The 23,779-nt window shown below is 42.4% G+C and overlaps 1 protein-coding gene across 1 annotated transcript; it reads left to right on the top strand.

The window, feature by feature from the left end:
• Positions 1-7,506: 7,506 nt before the first annotated feature.
• tars1 (threonyl-tRNA synthetase 1) lies at positions 7,507-23,346 on the top strand. The gene is made up of 19 exons (XM_056419722.1): positions 7,507-7,672; positions 9,994-10,071; positions 10,645-10,835; positions 11,766-11,889; positions 13,639-13,763; positions 14,460-14,577; positions 14,662-14,726; positions 15,304-15,382; positions 15,885-16,031; positions 16,568-16,666; positions 17,644-17,810; positions 18,406-18,568; positions 20,160-20,297; positions 21,215-21,292; positions 21,391-21,491; positions 21,877-21,981; positions 22,101-22,173; positions 22,690-22,804; positions 22,896-23,346. The coding sequence occupies exons 1-19, from the start codon at positions 7,613-7,615 to the stop codon at positions 23,042-23,044; spliced, it is 2,175 nt and encodes a 724-aa protein (XP_056275697.1). The 5' UTR covers positions 7,507-7,612; the 3' UTR covers positions 23,045-23,346.
• Positions 23,347-23,779: the final 433 nt, after the last annotated feature.

The raw sequence follows: 23,779 nt of genomic DNA, 5'->3' as shown, positions 1-23,779 counted from the left end.
ATGCCTGCTTTTGTTTTGAGTGAGCAGAACAATGACAACCAAATAGACAGCAGCTGTGCTCCGTGTTGCCAGAAACCCACAGCACTCAATATCAGACAGTCAGTTGCAGAAGAAGTCAATGTCTGCCAGCAGTAGCAGTTTTGGAAAGGCAGCAAGCGCGGATTAAAAACCTGCAGGTCTGTGCTGGACGCCAACAAACTGAAGACCTTCTCATCCCAACTCATTGCATTCCACTGTGGATGGCCGGACCCTTTTGGCACCACGGTCTGAGCACTGGGTCGCAAGAACACACATGGATTAACGTGAATCAAAACAAAAACAATGAGTCGGGTTTAGGAAAAAAAATCATGGGTGGGCTTAAAATAATTCCGTAAAGATATAAGTAAAACATGATTGCGGAAAACAACACTAACGTACATTTAGGACTTGAACGCCGGTGTTGAACACTGGGCCCCGTTCCTCGTACCTGGCTAACGGAGTTAGCTGGATCAATTTTCAAGATAAGATTACATAAATCAGGCTTTTTGGTTCCACGAAATAAGTTAAAATCACGATAGCAACAAGTCCAAAAACTTGAACCTGCTCCAGCGCAGGCTAAGTAAAGTTAGCTGGATAAGCTGGCAGCTCCCTTCCTCAGAGATCCCATTGATGAAGGAGTGATATTAGTTATATTAACATCTCATAGGGAGAGAGTTCTACCACGTCATGATCACTTACTATATCGATTCTGCCCATAAGGAATCATTTATCGACAGGCCTTCTCGAGCCATCAAATCGCACAAACGAGGCAGATGTTGTCAATCGAAAAGGCTTTCCCAGCATTAATGTGCAGGTACTTATGAAATAATTTTCCTCAAAGACATTGCTATAAAAAAAATCATATGTCTTTGACAATAGGGGTCATGGATCAATTACCACATACTGTACAATACCCACATACTGTAAAATACCCATGTAGTGTACAATATCCATGTACTGTACAATACTCTTGTACTGTATAATACTCATGTACTGTACATTTTGGACAATCTGTGACTCCACCTGCCTCATAATAATTGTTGAGGCTCCGTCCACGACTCCAGAATATTGTAGAAAATAATTAAGGTGGACTCATGAGAAGAATACAGAGAATCACACACAATGTATGTTCACTGCTTCAATTAATTGCATTTCTGATGATGAATAATACATACATACTGATCCGCCCACACACATATTCAAACTCCTATTTATAAATGATCCTCTCCACATACATGTATATATATATATATATATATATATATATATATATATGGTACATACTGTAAGCACATACAGTACATATATTCTCATATGTATTTATTAATTCGTGGCGGAAATTAGAACTGTTTCCATGGAGATAAGCCACAAACCACAAATAGTCGGGCGAGTAAAGCGTTGTGAATAATGGTGTGAACGCAGCATTACACATTTAACTTGTCTGATATGTTGCCATGCTTCTTGTGTAGCCCTCGCAGAGGTGGTGTTAGATGTTCTATGATTATGGTCTGAAATACATCGTCTAGTACATCTTTCGGGAATCTTCCACATCCATGTGCCCAGGCACGTGCACAGACATTTTGGGGGGCAGGTGCTCAAACCAAAAAAAAAGGGCACCCATTGGCAAAATGATTTTTCTATTGATCACTGTAACTTGAAGTGAGCAAGTAATTGGTTGTTACGAAACACCTGAAACACATTGTGTTGTGAGAAGACATGAGAGCTGAAGACATGAGCGCCGCGGAGCATGTCGAGGCGAAATTCTCACAAGAACTCAAATAAATGCCCCGACAGATATCCAAACACATTTGGGGGGAATTGATGACAGAGAGAGTAAGTGTTATTCTTAAAAACTGATTAATGAAGAAAAAATGTGTCTACGTCCCTGGGAAATAAATCTTGAGCCGGAGATGTGCCAGTTGCCGATTTACAATATCCTATTTCTGATGTTCAGTTGTGTCTATTCCCCAAGTCATGTGGTATAATAAGTTGGCTGTACTCAAAGAAGAAGAACAACTCATATTGTCATTTAATTTCTGGATTGTGTGTGTGTGTGTGTGTGTCTCTTTGTATGTATTGTTTATGTATTTAATGTCCTGTACTCTAGTGTATACAGTGGGTGGGGGAGTGGGTTTGTTATCTGATATTTCAACAAAAAGATGATAAACAATGGAAATATCAGTTAATGTTTACTGTGTTATGTACCTGTCAATATTTCCAAATAAAAGAATACATTATTTGTTTAAAGAAGAAGAACAAATGGACTGAAGACTTTACGAAAAAAGATAATGGAAAGTAATCATTTGACCTCTCTAACAGTTTCAAGAAGTTGAGAGGGGAAACGTATATGTTACACCCAGACCTTCTGGGTATTTCTGTGTTCACTGTCTGTTTCTGTTGTGTTGTCTGTCACTCACCCAGTCTCTCGTTTCAGACTCCTCCCTCCTTGTGTGCCGCCCTCCTGTGTGATTGCAGACCCCGCCCTCATTGTTTCCACCTGTGCCTCATTCCCCTGTGTATTTAGTTCTGTGTCGACCTCTTGTCTGTGTCGGGTCGTCTCTAAATGTTGGCAAGTAAATATCTTTTGTTCCTGAAGTCTGACTACCTCGTCTCTACTGTCTGTGATTGGGTCCTACTTCCTGTGACTCCCCGCCAAGTCGTTACAGTATAGCTGTCAAATAAATGAAGTTTCGTCGGAAGGCCATACACCTGCAAGCCCGCGTCATCTATTTCTCATCCATCTGCCAAGTACAATCTGGTGCAGTGCATCAAATGGTGACATTTGTTTTAACTGTACATGGTCCCTCTGAAATAATAAGATTATAATATATAATATGTTTCATCTAGCATACAGTTTGGCCTTACAGCTCATACAGCTGTACTGAATAGCAACAGATAACTGAGAAATAATAATATAATAATAACTCGTATGAATCTAATATATATTTTAAAAATATGGGGGAAATAAATAATGCCTCTCTGTATTGCTCAATCGCACGCACGCACGCACGTCAGTCAATGCCATGGAAACCGGACCGAGGGTATTTAAGGCCGCAGACGTTCTGATTCTCCCCTTTGCACTCTGGACTTTGACACGAGCGGACCTCACCTGTGAACCCTCCTGTGAACCCAAACCTGTGAAGGAAACTGAGACTTTTGCACTGCTTAAGACTTTTTGTTGGAAACCAAACTTGTTGGCGAACAGAACTACACGAGATCCGGACTACGAGAGACCTGAGACCCTGAGGAAGGCCCTCCGACGACCGAGAGCCGAGGACGAGCCCCTGCTGAAGGGACCGGGCTGTGATTTGGACCATACGGTAAGACCATTTCTACATTTAATTTAGCATTTTTTTTTATTAACGTATCCCCTTAAATCCATGAAAGTGTTCTCAGTTTAGAAATCAGTGAAACCTTTTGAGTTTTAAGGTTTAGAATGTTGACAGGAAATTTTGGGAAAACATATTTTGTGAAAAGTGACACTCAGTCGATGATTCGTCGTGTAAAATGAGATTTGAGCTGCAGAATGTCTTGAAAATGTCAGGAGATGTGCGGAATGTGTTGACAATTAGTGCAACGCCTCGAAACCCCTTTTATTTTTGTTGTAAGGCATCAAAACGTCGAAATGTAACTTTGAAATTACAGAAAAAAGATGGCGCCTGAACCATTTTTATAGAACTCTCAAATAAACTCTGTAAAATGCATAAACTCTGCACCATGGTACCCATATGGAACGCGCGGGCGTCCGGATGGAACGCGATTAATGAATTTCAAAATGTGCGATTAATTAGTTAATTTTTTTTAATCGATTGACAGCCCTAATATACATATATACATATATATATATATATATATATATATATATGTAGAGAGAGAGAGAGTGAGGTCATGCCGGGAAATATCAGACTGAGGCATTATAACATTTTCACGGAAGTCTGATATTTCCCGGCATGACCACATTCTCAATTAGTAAGTATAGTTATTACAAGTGTTGTTTTTTCCTCCGTTTACTTCGCTCTAAGTGGAGGAGGGAGGGCCTCGACAGATATCCATACACAATTGGGAGGACTTGATGACAGAGAGAGTAACTTTTATTCTTAAATACTGATGATGAAGAAAAAATGTGGCTCCAGCAGAAAGGGCACTTTTCTCATCCAGGGCAAAAGGGCTGATGCTTGAGCACCACTAGGGGTCTATCTGTGCACGTGCCTGCATGTGCCCATAAAACAATGGGCTTCCTTTAGCCCCACCTCCTAGCCCTCGGTCCAGCCTCGCTCTCTGGCCCATTTCCATGAAAAGCAACTCTGGATTTGGCTATTAGAGCATTTTACAACTGGTAGGCTTTTTAAGCGTTGGTATTGGGAAGTTAATGTACCTCAAAAAAGTTTTGGATGTCTCTTTCTCGATGTACAGTAAGTAGTATTGTTGGGCCCCATGGCATAATGTGGTTTGGCCACGATTTAAACTTCCTGTGCAACTGCTATGTAAAAGGACCATGTGGTTGCCAATAGCAACCCAACATCTGCCCGTGGCAGCACAGTGGGTGTCAAGCCCGCTTTTTTATTCTGCAAATATTCCTTTTCTTCTCCTTCCACTACACAAATGATCATTTCGGCTATTTAAAAGAAGTTATGTCAGACTGTAACTCTAAAACCTGCTGACAAAACGGTAGCTGTGAGCTTGAAAGGCAGTTGGCTAATGCATGCACTAAAACTACCTCAAGCCAAACAGAAGGAAGTCGGACTTAAAAACATATGGAATAGAGGATTTTACTCAGCGCTGATGTCCCTGCTGTGCGACACATTCAGAAACATAGAGTGGAATTGTGATTTTGAGTGCACCATCGACCAGAAAGTCTTCGGATTGACTTGAACCAAGCGTTCAATATAAGCGTGAAGCCTGCTTCATATTTCTAAACAGTGAAATGAGAAGTGTTTTTTTTGTGGGCTAATATATAAATAAAAAATTTGCTCCACCGCTCCAACTCAGAATGTAACTGCTGTCAGTGACCATGTTGTGCGAGAGCACTGAGAAATGAAAGAGGATCCAGAAATTGATAGAAAAAAGAAGAAGAAAATCCCCTGGCTTGTTTCCCTTCAGACAGAAAATATAAAAAGTTTGCAGACAACTTGGGAAAAGTGCACTTTTTGAAGAAAGTGTGTGTTCTTATAGGCCTAATACGTTCTCCTGCTTTTATAAATGTATATATGTATATATGATCCATATTGATAGAAAAAAGAAGAAGAAAATCCCCTGGCTTGTTTCCCTTCAGACAGAAAATATAAAAAGTTTGCAGACAACTTGGGAAAAGTGCACTTTTTGAAGAAAGTGTGTGTTCTTATAGGCCTAATACGTTCTCCTGCTTTTATAAATGTATATATGTATATATGATCCATATATATATAGTATACACTGTAATAGTATATACTATTATCCAAACACAAATAAACATATTCCAGACCTTCAAATAAAGTTGAAACATACAGAAGATCGATCCAACAATGTTAAATTAGAGGCCCTTAAATTGATAATGGTGGTACATTTCAAGCCTTCTAATACATTAAAGATATGTATAGTATGTGTACATATGAATTGGCTATTAAACATGAATCGATTGTGTCCACAATGCAGATATTCTACAATTATTATTGTTTTTCTCAAAGAATTGAGTCAGATATCAAGGTATTAAAATGTGTGAGTAAAGGGTTGCATCGACCAAGTCTGGCTTATGACACAATGAATATCATAATAACCTTTTAGTCAGCCATTTTGGTTCATTCAGAGCCGAATTTACTGTCAAAGCCGAGATTAGAATGTGGAGCTGTGAAACGGAACCATAGAACGGAATGTGGAAGGCCCAAGCTGGAGAGACCCAATATCGGCCATCAGACCCTTCAGAAACGCACAGAGCGCAACAACCTTGTACCTCGACCTCAAGAACTTTGCATCTTGAACCAACTCACATCCGTCCGAACTCGTGATATACACACATTTATTTCCCAACGTTTCGCGGAGAAAATCCCCCCAGAACCCACACAAAATCCAAGTGACGACATCTGCCGAACTAGGTGAGAACCTTTTACTTTGCCGGTTGTTCTTGCCTCATAACCTTCATCGAAATGTTACCGTTGTAGCGTTACATTGTGACTAAATGCTGTGTCCACATCTGCACTCCTCTCAGCTTTGAGTTCCTGGCACCATGTGTCACCTCTGGTGGCTTAATCCATGGCTGAAGCCCCATCCAATCAGAACAGGGTGTTCATTGGAGACTTGCTCAGTTTCGGGTACCTCCAGCTACTGGTGGAGTACGTCCTCGGGCAGGGTCCCTTCGGCACGGTTGCCAAGTACAGGAATATCGCCGACAACAAGACGGTAGCCATCACAATGATGCCAAACCACGGCTCTTTAGTCGAGCAGGCCAGAGCAGAGGTAGGAGAAGAAATGCCTACGATACAATACGACAAACAATATGATGGTTTGTTACTGTGGCTCGAGTTGATATATAACATCTGTCTGTGGCCTGTTGTGTATCACCAGGTGGATGTCCTGTTTCAACTCCAACTGCTGTACTCTGACAAGAACAACCTGGTGCAATGGTACCAGGTGTTCACCTGCAAACAACACATCTGTCTGGAGTTTGAGCACTTGGACAAAAGTCTTTACGACTTCATGGAGGAAAGATCCTTCCAACCTCTCCTTCTGAGGGAAATCAGACCCATTGTCAAGCAGGTACGGTTCTCCTGCGGTCCTTAATTAATAAGCATATTGCTAAGAAACGTGAAAATCCGAATACCATTTATTAAACCATTTTACAGATTATTATTTATTTAAATGTGTTATAAGCAGATGGGGGTGGATGATTCTTCGGAGTGACTCCAGTATTTCTCAATTCTAGCCAGCCGCCCCTGATGAACAAACATAAAAATAAGAGTAAAATGAATTCTCAGATTCTCCTCATTATTCTTGTTGCCTCTAAATATTCCAGCAGAATTTTTCAGCATTCATCACTTCAGTTTTTCTTGAATACATTCATTAGATTTCCCTCTCCCATCTCTCTCAGACCCTCTTTTAAAATATCTCTCACTGACTGTACTTCTCACCAAACAATAACACATGGTCCATCGTTTCATCATCTTCACAGAAGTCACACTTTCCATTATTATGTTTTTTTAATAACATAGAGGGAACTATGAAGACCAGTATGGCCATTCCTTAGCCTTGTCATCATCACCCTCTCCTCTTTTCTATTTCGTCTACTAGACCCTGCACTCCCAACCAATGGTTTATTATTGAACATATATCTTCCTTTGCTCCCTACAATTTACAGTTGTCATGGCACATGTGTTGATGTCCAAAGACTAATGAACGCCGGTTTAATCAATTGACTTCGTAAAACAAGTTTAGCAGGTCCTTTCATCAGCGGGGCGGCGGAGCGTCGTCCTGTCAGGGAAAGCTCCGCCTCCTGCAATGTTGCATCAGAATCGCGACATCCGGCATCGTCATCAGCCCTCACCCGGCGACCCTGCTCGCTGATGAGAAATCACAGAAGTTATTATAGCTTTATCTCAGAGTGAAGTAACTTGTTTCACTCGTTATGGCGGAGCAGACTGTCGATGAGAAAATGAGCAAATTGAGCGTGGACGAGAAGAAAAAGGTAACGCTTCAGCTTTGTTACTGGCTACATTTAAGTCATGCTAGCCGGCTAGCCTGTAGTCAAGTGTCAGGCTTTCATTGAACGACAGCCACGAGCAATGCTGTGCTAACATGCTAGATAACGACTTGTTTTCCAAAAAGGAAACTCTCAATATAACAGAGGGCTTAATTTAATTTGAGTTGTAAACTGTTTAATATGCCCAATTGCGAATGAGCGAGCCCAGTCGACGAGTGTTGTTGTTGGCTAATATAGCTAGTTAACTTAGCTAACTTATAGACCTACGTGGAGAACGCCTCACGCCAAACGCCATTCAACTTTCTGACAATTTAGTGTGTCGCTGCTTTTAGCTCGGTTTACAAACACACCCGCGCGCGTTAGGCCAACACTTAGAAACTTGCATGAATCACCATGCACTAGGGTCTCATATCCATAACACCAAAAAGGAGGGCACGATGCGGTATTTTGTGAGGCTGTGAATAATCGCATAGGACTTTGGCGTGCTCCCCTCTACAATACACCTGTGTGTGATTCTACATGATAGTAGAATAGTCTTGAAGAGTCAAAAAGCGTTTGTTCACAGTATTTGTATTTATTCAATACATTGTGGTGTTCAAAAACTGACCATTGAGGTGAAAAATGCTGAGTGCCACAAGGCATTATTTGTGGACTTAAAATGTCTAAATTAAATCACAGGTCACATAAATAATAAACAGATAAATTAATGTTTTAAAAGCATAAAGAAAACCAAACAAATTTGGTTTACATTTAACGGCTCAAAAAGTAAAGAATTTCTAAAGTGATTCAGTCTATTGGGGACTTGAGTGCAGTGTCTTCATCCGTGTCCAGCAGGCCACCTGTATTCGAGACCAACGAGCCTGTTCATCTCCTGCAGGGAGACTGTCATCAGCTTTCAAAAATCTGTATTGTATCATACCCAATAAATATCTGTATTATATTTAGCCCATTCAAAAAAATCTAAATGCTGCATTAGAAATCAATTTGGCTTAAGAGCTTCCTTCAGTAAATTAGGAGCCTATATTCGTTCAATTAAATACAGAGCGAACACATTGCATCATATCGAGTGGTTGCCCCTGACACAACATTATCATTGTGTATCTCTGTTTAGGGGGAACAAATCTGACTAGTGTACTCACCAAATAGTTAATTATCTATTTGCAATATTGGCGCTCGATCTGACTTCTGCCAGCCATAAAGACCTTGATTCTGAAGTCCTTCAGACACGGGCATTTGACACCAGGAGTAGGCAAACAGTTCATGTCCCACCTCTTGGACTTCATGGTGCCCATCTGTTACTGTCCTGGAGCACCTCCACTGCAGACTGCCTCCTCTTGCCAAAAAAAGCAGCAGCAGGCACTTCCTAAAACATTAAACACATGCAATAAGTTATAAGTTCATAATCTGACAAATCACAAAGTCCTAAGCTATATGACCTTATTTAAAATAATAATAATAATTGGTAATTTCATATCAATTCTAGTTTCCACATGAACTGTATGATCAAATACAAAGTCCTCCACTAACAACACACAACCATTTAAGCATAATATGTGTAAGTGTCATCAACTTACCATGGTTAGTTTAGTTGTTTGGACAGAAATTGTAGAGTCGAGCTGCAAAATCGTCTTTTCAGGGACTCGGAAAAAGGAGAAAATCAAACTTGCACCTGGTCTCTGCTGATTGGTCAATTGCCACAGAGGCGTGAGCAGTGACGTAGAGTGATCTCTGCTGATTGGCTGGGTGAAGTCCATATGATTATTGAACTCGCTAAGGCACGGGAAGGACATCGTTAGTACAGTAGGGTACATGGTTGCGCGGCATTTGAAAATCCGGACCGTTTGGTCACCCTACCATGCACACATGTGTTCTCTTTAATAAGATGGAGTAATGTATCTATTTTTGTCGAAAGCGCTCTTCTCTTACTCACTTGTTTGTGAGCGACTCACACACGTTTATAATAATAACTCCAGTGTGCATTACAATTTGGAAAAGCCTTAAGGGTGGTGAGAACTAATTCAAACATCATTTTTTTTAGATCACTTGTATACTGGATTTTCCTCCAGCACTTTTTGTGTGAGGTCCCGCACATTATCTAACTGCTCTGTATTGTAGGCTATACAACTACCAAAAAGAAAGGACTCTTTAAAATAACTAATTTCTTGTCAGGAGTTTATGTTGCTATCAAGTCAAGTATAGTAGGGTGTGTGCTTCTTTCCCACCTTTTTAACTATGAAGTTGTGTCTGTCATCAACTTTCTTCCTGATGAAAAACTAAACAAAGTTGACTAAAACATTTTTGTACAGGGGGGAACTGAAGGCGCGAAAGATGGAGGAAAGAAGAAGGCCAAAGGTGCAGCTGGGGAGTCTGGAGGCAGATCTGAGGTGAGGCAACTGCTTAGTAGGTCCGTCCTTCAATCGGATTAGTGGTCCAATCCCTGCTCTAGTCGACGTGTCCTTGAGCAAGACACTTAACCCTGAATTGATCCCTGTAGCTGTGTCTAGGGTGTATGACTCTTTGGATACAAGCATCAGCTAAATACAATTTAATGTAACGGTGAGTTGCTATGTATGTAGAAGCTAATGTCTTCTTTGTTTTTTCGTTGTCAAGCATTTAACGTGTTAAATTGCTGCACAGATTTCCAAGTGCAACACATAAAGAGTCAAACTGAAAGAACGAGGAGATGGGGCAAGCTGAGCAGCTACGAAGAAAGTGGAGAGACGAAGAGAATACTTAGTTTAGATATTTAGCTACTTTCATTGGAAAAGGGGTTGTCAACACTGGGCAGGGTTTTGCGATATGGATAATTAATATAATCTATTTTACTCATTCTAGTTTCTCAAGATTACAAACCCTAGCTTTAAGACTTGTGCAGATTTAGCCAAATGAAAGTTGGATACAACAGTGTTTTGCACTGTTCTCCATTTACTCACCTTTTTGTTGTTGTATCCGTCCAGCTGACGCCAGCACCCGAGTACATCGATGAGCGTCTTACTCTGTACACTAAGCTGAAAGCGGAGCACGACGCTCTGCAGGAAGAAAGGGCTGCGGAGAACAGCCGAGCCATCAAGGTGACTCTGCCCGACGGAAAGGAGGTGGACGCCGAGTCCTGGAAGACCACGCCGTACCAGGTGGCCTGTGGAATCAGGTTGGTGCAATTATGGGCTTGCTGTTAAAAAAGAAATAAAAAATGTCCCCCTCGCTTTGCCACAGGGAAAGTGAATGAATTGTATTCCCAAAGCTTAGCTGTCAAGTTTATTTGCGCAGCTTGAAATCATTGCCACGGCCTCGAAAGGCTTTACAATACCCATAGTTATGAACCCTGTGATTTTAAATAAAACACAGCAACCATAGTCTGCCCAACGAAGACATCAAGACGAAAAACATACCAAGGAAACCTTTGGATAGTCTGAGAATTATTCTCCACACCAACATGGTCCAACAGACAGTTGGTGCCGCGACTGTGTTAACAGAGATTAAATGTTGATGACCCAAGCTCACACCAGACTGCTCAGTAAACACCGGGGAATTTAAGCAGCTCCATCATCATTATAAGAGTGGATGCTGCATTGTTCTATTTGACCAAATCAACTCTAGACACGCTTCCGTACTTTATTCATGATAGTGAGCAACGTAATTTAAACTACATCTATCATAATGGTGACGGTACATGACGGCAAAAACAATCAGACACCCCAGGTTTCATGCAATGTTGTAGATTGTAATGGTATATTATATATTGCTTGTAATTCCACAGTATAGTAGGATCTTGCTAATAAATAATCTTAATTTGGGGTTTCGGAAAATAAATATAATGTAAAGCTCCGGTTTGACTCGCACACGGGCAACAATTGGATAAAAAGCATCAGAAGGTGTTATGGTTTTTGTGATATTTATTTATTTATGTCGGACCCAATTTAAGGTCACGTTTAATATTTCAGCTGTAGGGAAAGTCCCGGCAGACGTTTTGGAGCAAAGTATCTGTTCAAATGGGTTTCCCCAGTATTATGCCAGACTATCGCTGATGTCTTCGTACCTCTGCACTATCGTTTGATGTGGAACATCTTTCCCCGTCCAGTCAAGGCCTCGCCGACGGCACGGTGATTGCTAAGGTGAACGGCAGTGTGTGGGACCTGGACAGACCACTGGAGGAAGACTGCAGCCTTCAGTTGCTCAAGTTTGATGATGAGGAGGCTCAAGCTGTAAGTCAACCTCATGGTTTGTCTGAAATGGTGCTTATTAGGGATGCACAATGTATATTAGTCTGATATCATAACGGGGTATTCATACTATTATTTTGATAAGGATAATTAAGCCAATAAATAGAGCTGATATACCAGGCGAAATTGATTTTGACCTTGACGTCAGTAGCGCAGTCAACTACACTCAGTTTCAAAGGAAAATCCAGATGTGCGCCGAGTGATCGGTTTCTTATGATGCGTCAAGCGCTACTCACTAAAAATGACTATTTGGTGAAGTTAATCTTGTGAAAAGGAGTTTGACGAGAAGCTGGAATAAATGTTTACGGGAATCATTTCCACAGCAATAATAAAACAGAAGTTAAAGAGGGAATTATGACCAGTTTAATTTATAATGGCTCTTAGCTGAATTTAATATATAATTATAATTACAAATGCCAGGATGTTTATCTAAAAAAAAACAAATAATGAAGGATTTTCTGTTTTGGGAAGTTGGTGATAATAATCCATGTAAAGAGCTCTGCATACTCAACAAACACAGTTTTTATTTGTGCATTCATTAAAAAATGCCAGAATTTAATGAGAATTCTTTGGTAAAACATCTATAAAAGCCAAAGTATGTTTGAAGCTTTTATGTGCTTAAGTACAAGGTCACGTAAAGATTTGAAGAGTCGGAGCTTTTTTTATGTGAGCAATAGTGATGTCTTTTAGATTTGGTGTTGGAGCTATAAGGACATAAAACCATCCATCTTATGTGTGAATAATACTTTCTTTTTTTGAGGCCGTTGAGATATGTGTTTATATATACATACATACATACTGCGCCGCCGCTCCCATAGCGCACTACGCGCTGTGCGAAGGGCACCAAGTCCTGTGGTCGCACCACAAAATAGGCAACTAAAAAAATCCTCAGTTATAATCATTATAATGCCGATATTATTTCAGTCTAGAAATATTAGGCACCTTTTAGGGATGTATATCACAAAACAGGCAGAACAAGAGAGATGTTTAATCGCTCAGCTGGTTTTTAATGAGATATCTACGTAGGTGTATTGGGGTTAGTTACTAAATGCCCAATGTGCTCCGTAGAGTGCACCGAAACTAAAATGCCACTGCTTTTAGAATGTTTCTGATGCGCTAGCAACGTCATTTAATGTCATTGAATTGCTCTCTGACGGTATTATCTTAGAGGCTATGTTCTATTGAGTACACTTTAACCAAACGTGGAGGTCACTCAACACTGCACCACACCTTGCAGAGTTCATTCATCCTTATCTGTATGTCGTTGGGCCAGGCAAGGTCAAAGTGATGAATGAGACGTTTACAAGCGATAATAAAGCTCTGTGATTTACATGGAGAGGAGACGTGAGGATGTAAAGCGCTGCTGCAATCACGTCCCATCATAAAAGTAGAAGCGATCCTTCTGAGAGTATGACGAGACTTGTTCCTAAAACCCCAATTTCAGTTTCATAATCTGTACAATGGGTAGACTATCTGTACCTTAAGAGGTCAGAAGAAGTGAGTACTTCCGAAGACTCCTAGTACCCATTGTCAGCTAGTTCTGTCACATCGTTTATATTTTATGTATTGTCAACATTCAGAAAAGGGGGTTTTGCCCAGTTTGTGGTTTAAATGTTCTCGAAGGCTTCAAAGTCTGCACAGACCTGAAGGTCAAAAGTCCTAATTTCCCCGGCAGATTCATACTTTGCATTCTTATTTCACATTCAAATTACATTTTTTGTTCATGTTTAGGTTTACTGGCACTCCAGCGCTCACATCTTGGGTGAAGCCATGGAGCGGGTGTACGGAGGCTGCCTCTGCTACGGTCCCCCCATCGACAGTGGCTTCTACTACGACATGTTCCTGGAGAACAGCGAGTGAGTTCACTTTTGGTTTCCATCTGTCTGCCTACTCAAGTTTTCCATTCGGCTCTGTGTTGTTTTGGTGTGTGCTCCAAGGCTCAACAACCGGCGGTCTGATTCTCACCCTGAAACCAGTCGCAGAAGAGGTCTTAAAAAAAAATCAATAAATAAAAATAATAATTCCACATATATATCTTCCCATATTCGCCCACGGGATTAGAAACCTAAAATCTATTGAAAACACAGAGGCAAAGATTGCTGCTAGGACGCGTTAAGGCGCCTCTTTAGAAAAACCTTTTCCACTTCCTCTCCGTTATCGACTTTTCCACTTGACCTTTCCCTGAAACGGATGCGTTTCTCCCCGCTTCGGGCTGCAGGAGAGCGCGAGCATTGCTGTCTAATTAATTCAACAGTCTCCTTAATGAAGTCATCTTATGCTAATGACATTCCTGGAGACGAAGGATATTTTGACTTTGCGCAAGCCCAGAAGCCAAAGAGTTAGCGTTAGCCCGCGCCCGGCTGAGGTTATCAGTTTCTGCAAGTCAAAGACTTCATATGTGAACAAACTGGTTCGGACTCACGGCTTATTGTTTGGCCACTGGCAGCCTACATTTTGCGTTGAATGCACTTTGCATATTAATGTCGGACAAGGTAAGACTGTCATTGGATGTAATGGACTTGATGTGTTTTCTCCTGATGTTTTTTCGACAGGGGCGTGTCAAGCAATGACTTTCCAGGCCTGGAGACCTTGTGCAAGAAAATCATCAAGGAGAAGCAGCCATTCGAGAGGCTGGAGATCAAGAAGGAAACTCTTTTGGAAATGTTCAAGGTATTTTTGGAAGAGAAAAAAAACTAAAGTGAGAAAATGTTCACCGAGGAACCGAACTGTAAAAATGCATCTTCTCCTCGACAGTACAACAAGTTCAAGTGCCGCATTCTGAATGAGAAGGTTACCACCCCCACCACCACCGTTTACAGGTGAGTCCTGGCCCCTTGAATGTCAGGTTTCATCTTCAGGTCATAATTCAGGGATAATATTCAATATTTTTTTTGAAGCCAAGAACAAATCCAATTTACGGTAATCACCAAAACCACAAATACATTGATTCTACTGAGGAGTATTGTCTGTGCGGCCAAAGTCTGATGCAGCTTATTCCCCTATGTGACACCTGATGCAGCGTATTCCCCATGTGACGTGTGAACATGTTATGATTTAATCCCGTCATGATGTAATAAAAACACACTAGCACACAACACTTGTAGCTGAAAATTGCCCCTCAACAAGTCCAGGTTTTACTTCTATTTGGGCAAAAACTAGAGCCCAGCTGTACGTCGAAAAGGATGGACCCTTGTTAAAGAACCAAGTCAAGTATTTGTGACTTTGTTTTTAGAGATTTGCGTCTTCAGTAGTGTCAACGGGTTCGGGAAGTTGGAAATGCACTGAGAGCAACCCTTTAAAAACGGAAATATTGTTAGCCTTACCCCAAACTGTCAGCCTTTAAATAAATAAATAATAATAATAATGCTCAACACTTCTAAACATTCTACATTTCAGGTGTGGTCCCTTAATCGACTTGTGTCGTGGGCCCCATGTGAGACATACAGGAAAAATCAAGGCTCTTAAAATCCACAAGGTGAGCAGGTGTTTTTGCTGTTTTGTTTTTTCGCGCTAATCCCATCAAACAGTTGTTGGTGTGTATGAGGATTTATTGTTAATTAGACCAGCTATAATTTCGAGTACTGGGGTCTGTGTCCCATAGGTAAGCACATTGTACGGTGGCCCAGAGAGTACAACGTAAAGAAGAAACATGTTCACAAATCTCAAAACAATCAATTTTTGTCAGGTCATTTTTCTAAATATTTATCAGTTGGGCTACTTTCCGAAATCCACACCGATCCACAATCGACATAACATGGGTCCTCCGCACTTATACAGTGGTGGAGAACACCCGGAGTGACCTATATTATCCGTACCAGCGCAGCTAGAAACTGTGTGAGAGATTAATGATGGTGTGAAATATGAACAGCTGCCATCGTAATTCTGCTACGTTTTATTCTCCAGGGATTCGGTGAAGGATTCGAAAAGTCTGACGAAAGCTCACTATTCTTTTTTTGTGGTGTCTGGTTCCCCCTCAGAATTCATCTACATACTGGGAGGGTAAGGCGGACATGGAAACCCTCCAGAGGATCTATGGGATCTCCTTCCCCGACCCCAAGATGCTCAAAGAGTGGGAGAAGTTTCAGGAGGAGGCCAAGAACCGAGATCACCGCAAACTGGGCCGGGTACGAGCGGAGAATGCCGAAGCTTTATTTCCATAGTGACTCTAAAACTGTAAAGGAAGGTCACAGATTATTTAGTTTGTTACTTAATCCAGGTGAAGGGTTTGAAGTGGCTGCACCGTTGTCTAAACAGTGGGCAATACAGAACTCCTGGTGCATGAGAACCGCTATCCTCCAACGACAAAAGCTTAATTCCTTTATTTTTATCGACATTCCTAAACGTGCTTCAGAAAGTATCACTAATTGTTCGAAAGGTGTTGTTGTTCAGTCACACGTCAATCTTGAAAAATTCCGAGTGTGGCATTATAGAATATTACTACCATTTGAGAATAGAAAATGAACCCATGGCATTCTGGTAAAATAATCTAACTCCACAGTTCACCGGTAATTTAGCAGTTGAGGTTGTGTGTGTTGTTGATGCCATTAATTCCATGTAACAATAACAGGTTTGACAGTGTTGTCGCATTAACTAAGTAAAAACAGTTGGACCCTTTTTCATTCCCATCATGCTAACAAACACGTTTTTTTTTAAAATTCAGGATCAGGACCTGTTCTTCTTCCATGACCTGAGTCCAGGGAGCTGCTTCTTCCTCCCTAACGGGGCCTACATCTACAACACCCTGATCGAGTTCATCAGGGTAAGCCAGACCCGAGTGACCAGCGGCGGATAATTGCTGCGATCTCACGCTGAGCTTGGAAAAGGCGAGAAAAGCGGAAAAGAAGGCGGTTTTAAATTGGCAAGGAGTCCTGGGGAGAACTTAGCTGGACCTTTTTTAGTCCTGGCCCGCTCAATGATGGCGGCTTTTCTATATTCGCAAGACAAATTGCTCCAATTTTAACCGCCGTGTTGATTCATACAGAGGAGTAGGAATGGATCGGTTGTTATGCCGATGATGCAGCTTTGTGTGCTAATGATCACATTGTAGAAACCAGGGGCTCTGCACATGCATTTTAAAACATGTGCATGCAATCAAATGTAATTTCATATCGCCACCACTCTTCCTCCGACAATAACGCTGTCAACGGATATTGCCGTCTTGATTTAATGCTTGCTCAGTACAGCTTTTTTTCCTTTTTGCCAGTTGAAAGAGACACTGAGTTCAAAGGGGTGTGTTTGGAGTAAATCAAAACATAATTCTGACACCGTTGAATAAAATCTCCCTCGCACCCAGGCCACAAAATCGATCTGACTCTCTTGGTCACAATGGAATCAATTTCACTTTGATGTGATGAAATGGATTCCTGTGATGCGATGGGTTTATTAAAGAAATCGGCCTGCAGATGCAGCAAAACCATGAAGCGCGCGTCAATGACAGTCAGGATTTAATTATTATATCGCCCTGTTTTATTTTATAATCGCCATCGAATTTTTGGGGAATAAAAAAATATTTAAATCAGACGTTTGTCTGATTTAAATATCTAAACATGACCAGATTTTCCTTTCATTTAAAAACCCCAAATTCACTTTTTCATATCGTGATTCTTAAACCGTCTCGGCGGTAGAAGTGGAGCCACTCTGCCGGGTTCACGGCTCTAAGCGGCTGTTTATTCGTTGTGAGCGCGATGAGGCCGAGTGGCTCGAGATGCTCATTGGTGTCTCTTGGTCCTCTGGCAGAGTGAGTACCGGAAGAGGGGATTCCAGGAGGTGGTGACGCCCAACATCTACAACAGCAAGCTGTGGCAGACCTCCGGCCACTGGCAGCACTACAGCGAGAACATGTTCTCCTTCGAGGTCGAGAAGGAGACCTTCGCCCTCAAACCCATGAACTGCCCGGGACACTGGTGAGTTTTTCTTTATTTTCCGCCACACTTTTTAAAACTTTTTTTTTTCTACAACACAGATTCTGAAATATTTGCAGGAAAGTGTTTTTGTGTGTGTTCCCTGAATTGCTGAGAAGAGATTGAAAATGGGAGAACCAACATATATTTGTTAAAACCAAGTGCCTTCATTCTGCAGTGTGGGAGCTTCTTTTTTTTATATAGGAAAAAGACCTGAGGGTCTCGTGATATTTTACTTATTGCTTCCTTACATTTTTTATGATCCTAAATATCTTGGATCACTAGATTTTGGTGTGCACCAGTTTTCAGATAAATAATCGTGAAGACCCTGAGACCATAATATGAAACATTTTAGGTAACAATTGCCTTTTCTGTCCACCAGAGGGAGTGTTTTTCCTCCTTTTGGGTAAAGCCGCTGACTGAAACTGTTCAGGTTGCACAACCTTAATGACGAGCTTTCATGACAACCATCGTACAGCAATACAAATGAACAGTGAAAACATATCACCTTATTAAATCAAAACGGATCGATTATCGTATCGTGGGGTTTGTGTCAGTTTAAAAAAAAAAATCCCACAATGCCCGTTTGTGTTTGCAGTCTGATGTTCGATCACCGGCCGCGCTCCTGGAGAGAGTTGCCCATTCGCATGGCCGACTTCGGCGTCCTGCACAGGAACGAGCTGTCGGGAGCCCTGACGGGCCTCACCCGCGTCCGCCGCTTCCAGCAGGACGACGCCCACATCTTCTGCACCATGGACCAGGTGAGCGACGTCGTCCGGCTCATTCACACATTTTGGTGTCGCACAAGTCAAAATGGCAGTCAGTGAATTAAAATATGAATGCGAGTTTATTTAGCCGCGTCAGCGATGTCCATCAAGCCCGCTGGACCAGGACTCGTGTCTGAGCTGTGTGCTGAAGTTTATCTGGGGAGACGCTTTGAGCATTCCGTTTACGACGCCATCGCCACAATGTGGCGGAACAAGGCGGTGACGGCTGTCCGATGTGCTGCCTTTATATAAAGCTCTGCAGCCCAGTGCAGGACACATGAACGGGCCAAAGTGTTGTTACGAGTTATTGTAGAGTTATTGTTGCTTATTATTATGTTAAAATATTATCGCAGACGTTTCTGTTTTTTGTTTATTTTATTTATCCATCATTTATAGTATTTCTACTGTAGTTGTCACCGGAAAAACTCCCCAAGAAAATAGAATAGAAATGGGGCCATGGCAGGATTAATCAGACCCAGCCAGGTCCAATGGACCCTATGAGACGTGAAGTCACAAGGACTCCGGGGAGGAAGCAGGGTTAGTAATGTGCAATGGAGAGATGAAAGTTCATCCATGAGTAGAGAGAAAAGAGGAGAGAGGTTCTCGGTGTATCCTAAATGTCCCCCAGCAGCCTATAAGCCTATAGCAGCATATCTAGGGGCTGGACCAGGTGAACCTGATTCAGCCCAAACTATAAGACTATTGAAGAGGAAAGTCTTAAGTCTACTCCAGGGTTTTTCCTTGGTCAAAATGGGTTTTCGGTGCTCCCACGCTCTGTGTCGCTCTGTCCATTCGCGCACCTCACAGTTGCGTATTGATCAGACAAGAACACACGCTTATCAACTCTATTACTATTGATCAAAACAGAACGAGGGTTCGGCTGTAGCCTACTTGAAACATACTATTGAGAACATATTCGCTGACATGCTCTTTTTTTTTCATCGCAGACTTTTTTTTGCCTTAGGCGCTCGGGATTTGTCATAGGCGTTCGGGAAAACGGCTTAGGCGCGCGCCCAAATTTTCTCTATGCAGGAAAAACCCTGTACTGTTAAACGAGGTGACTGTGTCTGCCTCCCGGACTGAATGTGGAAGCACAAATATACAATATACTCTTATCGAGGAAACTACCTCAGAATTGTTTCCAGGAAGAAAACAAGAGACTTCAAAGTCACACAATGTTGAGATGAAAATCCCCCCCCCACACACACACACACACAGAGCTGCTAGAAAGTTCTGCTTGTGCCGTTACCTGAGGAGAGTCTCTGCGCTCGCCTCGTACTCCAATCCTTTTTATGCAGATGGAAGCTCGCGGTGAGAACACGGAGGCGCTTGTTTTGTGTTCCGTTGTGCCGCGTGTGTGTTCACAGCCGAACACGTGGAATTGCACGGTTGCCGTCACGTTACAAAGTTTAGTAAAGGCATCCCTAGTCAAAGTGAATTTGTCAATGACAACTCTGGCTCGTGTCATATCTCCAATAGGACGAGCATCTCATCGTCTCATTCTTTTATACCTGAACCAGCAGCGATGACATCCAACTAGCAGCTGCTAATTATCTTGCATTTTGTTGATTTTAACCCCTCCCAGATCGAGGAGGAGATCAAGGGCTGCCTGGACTTCCTGCGGGCCGTGTACGAGGTGTTCGGCTTCACTTTCAAACTCAACCTCTCCACCAGGCCGGAGAAGTTTCTGGGGGAGCCGGCCATCTGGGAGGAGGCAGAGAAGGTAAGCGCGAGGCCTCTGGGTGTCTGTCCCGTGGTTGTTTGGAGAGAATCGAGACAGACGATGATCTGTAACATTACAGAGACTGGAACCGTCTTTGAGGGGCAGCGAATGAACATTTGATTTGTGGACTGAGAGAACATTACATAGCCTCTCTGTGGACCGGCTCGGGTTCAGCAGCGAGCTCCTATCTGGAGAGCAGGAAGCGTTTAAAACGACCTCGAACAAAGTAATAACAAGTTAAACGGAGTGATAATGAGTCTCTACTGCCGTGTGTTTTCTATATTGGATAGAAACGCTGTCTGTCTGTAGTTTTAACTATAATCCTGTTTAATGGAACTTTTTATTGTCAAGATTGAAAGATTTTAGAAGCCCAAAGGTCACCAACCACATGTCGGCTCCCCCTTCATTGATTGTTTAATTTGTTATCATATTGATTGGCTCAAAAAACAACAAATCATACACGCTGTAGCTTTATTCTTTTTTCAGGAACATTACTGATGACGGGTCATTTTATTATCAATCAATCCAGTGGCCAGAGTAGCTGTTTACATATTAAACCCAATCGACAGGCCTGAGAACTCAGCGTGTTTATATCTGTGGAAGAAAAAACAACATCATCATGGTTATGCTGTTTGGTTTGACCTGTCGGGAAAACATTCCCTAAATGTATCACAGACTTTATATATATATGTATATATATTCTCAACTTTTGTGCAGACATACACACACACCCTGTGAACGTCACGAGAACAGACCTTGCTGCGTGATGCACCTCATTAACTCCCTCAAGCAACCATTAAATATTATCGAGACGTTAACATTTGGCAGTCGAGCGATTAGTTCTGTTTACCTACCGGCCGCTCCGCCATTGCTACAGGAACGACGCACTAATTGTTTGTTTCCCTTTTTCTTTTCAGCAACTGGAGAACAGCTTGAATGAATTTGGGGAGAAGTGGGTCCTCAACCCCGGCGACGGCGCATTCTACGGGCCGAAGGTGAGCCGGCGGCAATGGTGTACTTTAAAAAAAAGTTTTTTAACTGTCGGACGGTGGGAACGTCTGACCGCCTTTGTTCTTTTCTCCTTCTTCCGCAGATCGACATCGAGATCAAGGACGCCATCGGCCGCTACCATCAGTGTGCCACCATCCAGCTGGACTTCCAGCTCCCGATCCGCTTCAACCTCTCCTTCGTCAGGTAGCTCCCTCCTTGTGTGTGTGTGTGTGTAAGGAATACCAGGAGAGAAGTAGAATATATTTTGTATCAACATATTGTAATAAATGATAGAAGTTTAGGAAATAGTTTTTTTAAATACTGGAGAAATCGGTCAATGTTTAAATGACATTAATTGCCGACGTGAAAGCAGAAAATAGGACTGAATGGAACTACATGACCACTACAGCTCAAGCTGCCCCAGAGGCTGCAGATGTAGTTTTCCCGCTGTTGATCTGTGTTTTAAGTTAAAATATTACTTTTTACTGATTATAAAAATCAACAATGAATCTAGAAAAACAGAGCATTTACTAATTCCTCCAGATGATCTATGTTCTTTCCTCCGCCCCCTCTTCTGATGACGTTGTAGCCAAGATGGCGACGACAAGAAGAGACCTGTGATCATCCACAGAGCCATCCTGGGCTCAGTGGAGAGGATGATCGCCATCCTGACCGAGAACTACGGAGGCAAATGGTTTGTGACCGTCAGGTTCTGCTTCAGTGTTCCCCCGGAGCGCCGGTCATGATCTTCAGAGATCTTGGGAACCGCTTCCTGCTCTGCTGACGGGCTCAATGTTCCGCGTTCTGTTTCAGGCCGCTGTGGCTCTCTCCTCGCCAGGTGATGGTCGTTCCCGTGGGGCCGACCTGTGAGGAATACGCTCGCAAGGTAAACACCAGCCGGTTGATGTCCTCGCTCCGAATGTCAGATCAGAGGCGACGCAGCGCAGGTTACGTCTGACACGCACACATCTGGAGAGTAAGAGATCTGAACGGCTTCATCCGAAGTTCACGCTTCATAAAAAAGAACGTTAGTTTCCCCAGCTCATGCCGTTGCTTTGTGGTTTGTTCGCATTGTGCTCAACAAAGAAGAAGAGAATGAAAGGATAGCTTTCCACAGCAAGATGCCCAGAGAGCTTTCTTTTTAAAACACAAACTTGTATTTGTTTTCATTTGTGTGGCAAAGTCCACAGATACACACATGGAAACTGCAGTAATGTTGATAGTATGTTAATACTAGTATAATGTACTCTTTTCTGTGAAAAGATATAGGAGAGACCTTGAGTTTGTAAAGTAGACTCAACTGAGCTTTCCAAAAAGACATCTATATTTTAATAAAAGGAAACGAATACATGTTGTAACCGTGCTGCCATGACCCTCGCCGTCTGTTGGGTTCATGCTGCAGGTCCAGCAGGAGTTCCACAGCAGCGGCTTCATGAGCGACGTGGACTTGGTCCCCGGCTGCACCATGAACAAGAAGATCAGGAACGCACAGCTGGCGCAGTACAACTTCATCCTGGGTCAGTGGCCACGCCCCCTCTCTTTACTCGTCATCGCTCCCTCGCTGGCCTGCTCCATATTGATTGTTCTGTTCTCCTCTGCGTGTTTCAGTGGTGGGAGAGAAGGAGAGGACGAGCGACACCGTGAACGTGCGCACCCGCGATAACAAAGTGCACGGCGAGCGCACGGTGGAGGAGTGCGTCGAGCGCCTGAAGCAACTCAAGTGCAGCAGGAGTCGCAACGCCGAGGAGGAGTTCTGAGTCCTCCTCTCAGTGTGGGGACTTCTGGGTAAAGGCACATCGCGGCCTCGTCTCTCCGCCTGGGAATCGCACTATTCACATTCAATATTCTTTTTCATATTTTCCTGGTTGCCTCGTTACTCCATCTCTACGTTTCTGGTTATCGGGTCTCGTAGTTTGTAATTCTCCCTCAAACGGACGATTTAAATGGTGGTTTTGTTACAGCCCAACAGTGTGTATCATGACGTGCGTGTGTGTGGATTCTTTCTGCAGGGAATTGTATGAGATTTACAATTTTAATAATTAAACCAATCAATTCTTAATTTGTGTGTCATGTTTTTTTATTTCAGATTTAACCCTTTTTTTCCTTCCGTCTCTCGTTCCCCGAGAGTGTCTTCTTAAATGTGCAGCCATCCGTCAAATGTTGGAATGAGGAGGGAAAAATCCAGACGGAGAAGATCATTACAGCATAAAAAGCAACAACGTCGACAGTGAAATGTGATTTTCAAGTCGCGGTTCAATTTACAAGTTAAAAGATTTAATGAGACCAAACTTGGTAGTCTGCGAGTGGAGCTTTGGAGAGATGGGAGTCTCCTTATCGCCTTCCTCCACTAGTGCATCATGGGAGAGAACGCCTCAACAGTTCTCATTAATAACATGCTTACTGAACACCATCACACCAGGGTACCAGTTATTTATGTTGCATACTAATACTCTGCTGTGGTTCACACATTTAAAACTTTTCAAGTGAAGGAA

This window comes from Pseudoliparis swirei, chromosome 7, assembly GCF_029220125.1.
Source record: "Pseudoliparis swirei isolate HS2019 ecotype Mariana Trench chromosome 7, NWPU_hadal_v1, whole genome shotgun sequence".
Classification (NCBI taxonomy): Eukaryota; Metazoa; Chordata; class Actinopteri; order Perciformes; family Liparidae; genus Pseudoliparis; species Pseudoliparis swirei.
The sequence above is the reverse complement of the archived record's forward strand: the minus strand, read 5'-3'. Positions and strand labels throughout refer to the sequence as shown.